Below are 7,313 nucleotides of genomic sequence, written 5' to 3'. Positions count from 1 at the left end.
TTGGCTATATTTAAGAGTGATTTGGGTATGGCCCTGGTGGCTAAAGGGATCAGGGGGTACGGAGAGAAGGCAGGTTCAGGATACTGAGTTGGATGATCAGCCATGATCATATTGAATGGCGGTGCAGGCTGGGAGGGCCGAATGGCCTACTCCTACACCTATTTTCTATGGTTCTATGTTTCTAACGTTGGAAATTGAGCTATGAATTCGATGTGATCCATGTTTGAGTAGTTATATAGTTTTGAAATTAAACTGCGACGAAATAATGTTCCGACAATTGTTTCACCCAGACTAATACAGGGTGGAAAACAGATAATTTGGCCCACCGGCTCTAAACCTGCATTTAAATTAATCTTGCACTTGGCATATATGTTGTTTAACCCCGACACACCTCTGATATTTTTAAGTGAATGATTTGCCGGCTTATTTACAGCGCGATCTGTTTTCATTTAATACGGTGCTTAATTGGGTTTTCGCAATCTCTGTTCGTGACTTGTAAACATCTCGACATTTCACAATAGGACTACCTCAAGGTTCCCGAGAGACCAGGAACTTGTAAGTCAAAGTTGCCGTGGTATATATCGTGGCAGGGCTTCCTTCATTCGCAGCGATTGCCCGCAAGACTGAGAAAGCAGGTCGCTTCACAATGGAAATGATGGAAACGTTTAGCGTCGTCAGGGAGATGTTCTACCTGATCCTCACAGTCACAGGTGTTCCCGGTAGGTGACCCCACTTTCCTTCTGTAAATCTGCTCTGTTGTCGACTGTGATGCAAGTATTGAAAGCAACGACTGGATGGACAGCACAGTGGGGAGGCTGGCAGAGCTGCGGTCTCACAGCGCCAGTGACCCGGGATTGAACCTGACTTCAGTTAGCGCTAGTGAAGAGTTTGCATGTTCTACCTGTAGCCGCGTATGTTTCATAGAAACCATAGAAGCATAGAAAATAGGCGCAGGAGGAGGCCATTCGGCCCTTCGAGCCAGCACCGCCATTCATTGTGTTCATGGCTGATCGTCCCCTATCAATAACCCGTGCCTGCCTTATCCCCATATCCCTTGATTCCACTAGCCCCTAGAGCTCTATCCAACGCTCTCTTCAATCCATCCAGTGATTTGGCCTGCACTGCCCTCTGTGGCAGGGAATTCCATAAATTCGGGGTGAAACTCTCTGGGTGAAAAGTTTTTTCTCACCTCAGTCTTAAATTACCTCCCCTTTATTCTAGCACTGTGGCCCCTGGTTCTGGACTCGCCCAGCATTGGGAACACTTTCCTGCATCTAGCTTGTCCAGTCCTTTTATAATTTTATATGTTTCTATAGGATCCCCCCTCATCTTACTAAACTCCAGCGAATACAAGCCTAGTATTTTCAATCTTTCCTCATATGACAGTCCCGCATTCCCAGGGGTCAATCTCGTGAACCTATGCTGCACTGCCTCAATCACAAGGATGTCATTCCTCAAATTAGGAGACCAAAACTGTACACAATACTCCAGATGTGGTCTCACCAGAGCCTTATACAACTGTACCCGGTTGTTCATGGTTCCTCCCACAGCGCAGAGACACGCGAGTTTTCAGGTTTCTTTGTCTCTGTAAAATTACCCCGACTGTATCGCGAGTAGATATGAATGTGGGGTAACATAGACCTAGTGTGGTAGATCGGCGGGCCATCGACCGCAGGCGTGGGTCAAAGGACCGTTTCCATTCTGTATCACTAATCTAAACTAATATGCAATTATAAATACTTAGATAATTATTGTAGATTCATCTACCTTTTGGTAATTTCACGGCCAACATATAAAAAGGCGTGTTGCATCATTTAATCGCCCGCCTTTATCCCATGTAGGAAGGAACAGCATATGCTGGGTTACACCGAACATAGACACAAAATGCTGGAGTACCTCAGCGGAAAAGTTGCATCTCTGGATAGACGGGATAGGTCGGATGTGTCGGGTGGAGACCCTTTTTCAGTCAGACTGAAGAATACGGTCTGAAGTATGAACAAGGGTCTCGACCTGAAACGACACCCATGTCTTCTATCCAGAGGCGCTGCCTGTTCCGCTGAGTTACTCCAGCATTTTGTATTTATCCCCTTTATCCCATAGTATTCACTCGATGCAGGATTATCAATGTTTACGATTCACTATTGCACATTGGTCCCATTAGTGAGGGATTTGTGTCTAACCGTCGGAACGTTATATTACAGTTGCACAACATTCCACTTGGAATATTGTGTTCAGACCGCGCACTGAGTATTATTTTCAGCTTCAGTAGCCGTGGTATAGGAAATATTCCATTAAGCGGAGAGGACGTACGAAGCTTGAGTTGGAGAGAGAGGTTGGTCGGGGTGGAACTTTATTCCTTGGAACTGGGCTTGAGGGCTGATCATATAGCGATATACAAATTCATAAGCGGAATAAATAGGGCGAAGGCAGATCTTTCCCAGGAACGAGGAATCAGGAACCAAGGAGCAAAGGTTTAAGGAGAAAAAACAAATGTTTAAAAACAACCTGACAGGCAACGTTTTAATGTAGATAGAGCTAGGTGTATGGAACTAGCTGTCAGAGGATGCATTTGAGTCAGGTGCAATTATAACATCTAAAAGACACATGGACAAGCACGTCGTGACGAAACGTTTGGAGATATATGGGCGTGGCGCAGGTTAATTGTACTAGAAACGTAGAAACATAGAAACAGAGAAAATATGTACAGGGGGAGGGCATTCGGCCCTTCAAGCTAGCACCGCCATTCATTGTGATCATGGCTGATCATCCTCTCTCAATAACCCGTGCATGCCTTCTCCCCATATCCCTTGACTCCACTAGCCCCTTGAGCTCTATCTAACTCTCTCTTAATCCCATCCAATGACCAGGCCTCCACTGCAACTGTGGCAGGAAATTCCATAAATTCACAACTCTCTGGGTAAAAAAGTGTTTTCTCACCTCAGTCTTAAATGATCTCCCCTTTATTCTAGGACTGTGGCCCCTGGTTCTGGACTCGCCCAACATTGGGAACATTTTTCCTGCATCTAGCTTGTCCAGTCCTTTTATAATTGTATATGTTTCTATAAGCTACCCCCTCATCCTTCAAAACTCCAGTGAATACAAGCCTAGTCTTTTCAATCTTTCCTCATATGACAGTCCCGCATTCCCAGGGGTCAATCTCGTGAACCTACGCTGCACTGCCTCAATCACAAGGATGTTCTTCCTCAAATTCGGAGACCAAAACTGTATACAATACTTTAGATGTGGTCTCTAGATTGGACGAGGCATCTTACTCAGCATTGGGTCGAAGTGTTCTTTTCCTTGCTATATGACAGTTTCTATCAGTTCCTTGTCTCTGGGGAACGGAAACCATGTTCTCAATACGGGCGGCACGGTGGCGCAGCGGTAGCATTACTACCTTTCAGCGCCAGAGACTACGATCCTGACTACGCGTGCTGTCTGCTCAGAGTGTGTACGTTCTCCCTGTGTCCGCATTGATTTCCTCCGGGTGCTACGGCTTAACGCCACACTCCAAACACGTGCTGCTTTATAGGTTAATTGGTTTTGGTATAATTACAGATTGTCACCGGTGTGTGCAGAATAGTGTTAGCGGGTTATCACTGGTCGACGCGGATACGGTAAGCGAAGGACCTGGTTCCCCTCTGCATCTCTGAATTAAACTAAACTAAACGTGAGTGATTGTCCCACTTTAGCGGAGAGCGGGTGCTGATTGGTTTGGAAATGTGTTCATTTTGTTTTACTCTCTGCAATAACCACAACATTTCGACTCCTCTGTGTAAAGGGCCTGTCCCACCAGCATGCGATTGCACGCGTCTAGCGCGACCAAACGTGGTGGCTTGAGGCGTACGCCCTCGCGGGGCTGGTCCCACTTCCAACTGCGGAGCCGTCTGGAGTTGTGAGGGGCTGATTCCCGACATCATACTCACCAATCAGCTGGGCAGGAGGCGGGACGACTGAATTTTGGACGTCGCACGGCGTCGGGCGGTTACGTCATCACGCAACGGCACGCCGGGCTGTGACGTCATCGCGCAACGCCACGCGCTTGGCGTACGCCGTCAAGACGCTGCGTACGGCATCATGATTCTGCGTACGGCACCGAGACGGTGCGTCCGTGGTCGAGACGGTGCGTACGCCCATCGAGGCGCTGTGTACGGCCTCAATGCGGCTGCGGGCCGACAGGCCGTTGCCGCGTGGAATTTTTGGACAGTGTCAGTTTTTCGGAGCCCTGCGCCATGTCGGGACCAGCCCCGCACCATGCGGCTCCGGGGATCGAAGTGGAACCCGCCTAGCGAGGTCGTACGGCTCAAGCGACCACGTTAGGTCGCGCTTGCCGCATGCAGTCGCATGCTGGTGGGACAGGCCCTTAAACTCCGGCGAGGTTTGCGTCACTGTCGTTGCCGAAAGAGTCATCTGCAATCACGCTCTCACTTTTCATTTTTTGCAGTTAATGTAGTGGCGATTGTGATCCTGTCCCGGGGGAAATGCGGCCTCTCCATCTGCACCACTCGCTACCTTTTGTCCATGGCAGTGTCCGATCTACTTGTCATTATCTTCGAGGTTATGCTATGGCGGCTGAACTATTATTATTTTCCAACATCTTTCCTGGACTTAACCCGTGTGTGCAGCGCCGCTCTCGTCCTGAGACACGCGTCTTTTGACTGTTCTGTATGGTTCACTGTCGTTTTCACGTTTGATCGATTCGTCCTCATTTGTTGTCAGAAACTGAAAATAAAATATTGTACCGAGAGAACCGCGGCAGTGGTTCTCGCCACGACATGTGTCCCGCTCTGTTTAAAGAACGTTCCCTTCTACTTCTCTCGTGAACCTGACAAAATAATCAACAGCGTGCCGTGGGGCTGCAGTTATAAGGCGAGTTATTTCACTGATCCCGGATGGGTGGGTTTTGACTGGTTTGATAAGATGTTGACGCCGATGGTCCCGTTCTATTTGGTTCTACTCTTCAACATTCTGACAGTCAGAGACATTCTGGTGGCCAGTCGAGTTCGACAGGCGCTGAGAGGTAAGGCCACAGGAGAGAATCGCCCGGACCCGGAAGTGGAGAGCAGACGGAAGTCGGTGGTTTTACTCTTTACCATTTCCGGCTGCTTCATAGTCCTATGGACGCCGGTTGTTATCAATTTCTTTTATCGTCACATTGCCAGCAAAGCTCCCAATGATTACAACAATGCTGCATATATATTTAAACATGTTGCCTATATGCTGCGGAACTTAAGTTGCTGTACTAATACTTTTATTTATGGGGTGACTCAGTCCAAGTTTCGAGAGGAGCTAAAGCACGCGGCGAAATATCCCGTCACGAAGGTTATTCAACTGATCAACAAACACAACAACTGATCGGAGCCGGGTGTTTTGCGGAACTGATTACAACCTTTGCTCACGTGTATAATTCAGACGTGTCCATGTCCACCTATGTTCCCAATTCGACGCAACCCGAAATGTTGCCTGTCCAATGTTCCCCGGAGTTTCTGCCTGACCCGCTGAGTTACTAATCCACTTACTGTCGTTTTGGTATATAAACCAGCATCTGAAGTTCGTTTGGACTTTAAACTGTAGACACATAGCACGGAACCGGGCTCATCGGCCCATCGAGTCCGCGTCGACCAGCGACGAACCAGTACGCTAACACCATCCTGAACGCTAGGGACAAATGATTTTACTATTTTCTACCGAAGCCAATTTACCGTCGAACCTGTACGTCTCCCAAGCGAGGGGGGAAAGCGGAGCAACCGGAGAAATCTCACGCGGCCACGGGAAGAAAGTACAAACTCCGTACAGGCAGCACCAGAGATCAGGATGGAATCTGGGTCCATAGCGCTGTGAAGCAAGAACTCTACCGCTGCATCTCCATGCGCTCCTTGTGTTCCCATTTGCTCGCGCTCGTCCCATATCTTTCCAAGCCTTTCCGACTTAACCAAGTACCTTTTAAATATTAGTTTACCTACCCCAGCTTCCTCTGGCAGCTCGTTCTACATACCCACAAATTGTGTGAGAATGTCTCCTCTCAGGTTACAATTAAATATGCCCCCTCTCGCCTTAAACCTACCCTGTAGTTATTTATCTCAGCGCCAGAGTCCCGGGTCCTGACTATGCATGCTGTCTTTCCCCGCAACCTGCGAGGGTTTTCTCCTGGGTCACCGGTTTTCTCCCACACCACAAAGACGTAAAGATGTGCAGATTTTCTGGCTTGGTATAAATGTAAATTGTCGCTATTGTGTGTATGATAGTGTTAATTTGCGGGGACCACTGGTCGGTGCGGACTCGGTTGGCCGACCCGTCTGTTTCCGCGCTGTATCTCTAAACGAAAGTAAACTAAATCCTTTCCTTTTCCGATTTTATACATCTCTAATGTGCCCACTGACACCTGTGATCCAAGGAATAGAGTCCAAGCTTGCCCAACCTCTCCCTCCCGCCCATGCCTCAAATCCTGGCAACATCTTCATAAACAGCAAGGAGCAGTACACCGTGGCCGCCATCGTCGGCGCCAGAAGCAGCTGCACTGCAAGCAACTACACTCAACAGCCAAAATCTGTAGCCTCCCTTTGATCCGGAATTTTGTTGGTTCACATGCTTGATCAATGGTGTTTTATCATGTATGTTTTATTATTATTAATGTTTATTGTTTTCTGATTCTTTCGTAACTGTCACTATATGGCATGTTGCTACTTGTGGGCAGTGCATCAAGGCAGATTCCTTGTATGTGAATACTTGGTCAATAAACCTACTTACTTCCTTATCCTCATTAATATTCTCTGCTCGCTCTCCATCCTAATGGATTGCATTTTGTCGATACCCGAACATAAACATAATGCGTGCTGCATTAGTTCTAAAAATAACCGACAGAGGCGACTGTCATTAAAACATCGTTGATAAATGTATTCAGATATTTTCTCCCGAGACGTCCATTGCTTGAAAATATTAATCCTGCTGATGCTTAAAATCTAAAACAAAACAAGGAACACACAGCATTTCATGCAGCGTCCGTTGAAACGTAGCATTTCTGTCTGAAGCGTTATTTTTGTTTTCACGGTTTGTTTCAGAACTATTGTATTTTTCAAAAATACGTTAGTTTCAGTTGTTCTGCAGTTATTTCCGCGATTGGCAACAGAATAGGCCTGAAGCTGGGGGCAGTATTAGCTGTGAGGAGGATGCTAGGAGGCTGCAAGGTGACTTGGATAGGTTGGGTGAGTGGGGAAATGCATGGCAGATGCAGTATTATGTGGATACATGTGAGGTTATCCACTTTGGTGGCAAGGACAAGAAAGTAGACTATTATCTGAATGGTGGCCGATTGG

At 47.4% G+C, this 7,313-nt stretch overlaps 1 protein-coding gene across 1 annotated transcript; it reads left to right on the top strand.

The window, feature by feature from the left end:
- The first annotated feature begins 646 nt into the window (after nt 1-646).
- On the top strand, nt 647-5,355 carry LOC116991883 (probable G-protein coupled receptor 139). Its single transcript, XM_033050860.1, has 2 exons — nt 647-719; nt 4,445-5,355. Exons 1-2 carry the CDS (start codon nt 647-649, stop codon nt 5,353-5,355), a joined length of 984 nt encoding a protein of 327 aa, XP_032906751.1.
- The last annotated feature ends 1,958 nt before the right edge of the window (nt 5,356-7,313 follow it).

This window comes from Amblyraja radiata, chromosome 35, assembly GCF_010909765.2.
Source record: "Amblyraja radiata isolate CabotCenter1 chromosome 35, sAmbRad1.1.pri, whole genome shotgun sequence".
Lineage (NCBI taxonomy): Eukaryota > Metazoa > Chordata > Chondrichthyes > Rajiformes > Rajidae > Amblyraja > Amblyraja radiata.
The sequence above is the reverse complement of the archived record's forward strand: the minus strand, read 5'-3'. Positions and strand labels throughout refer to the sequence as shown.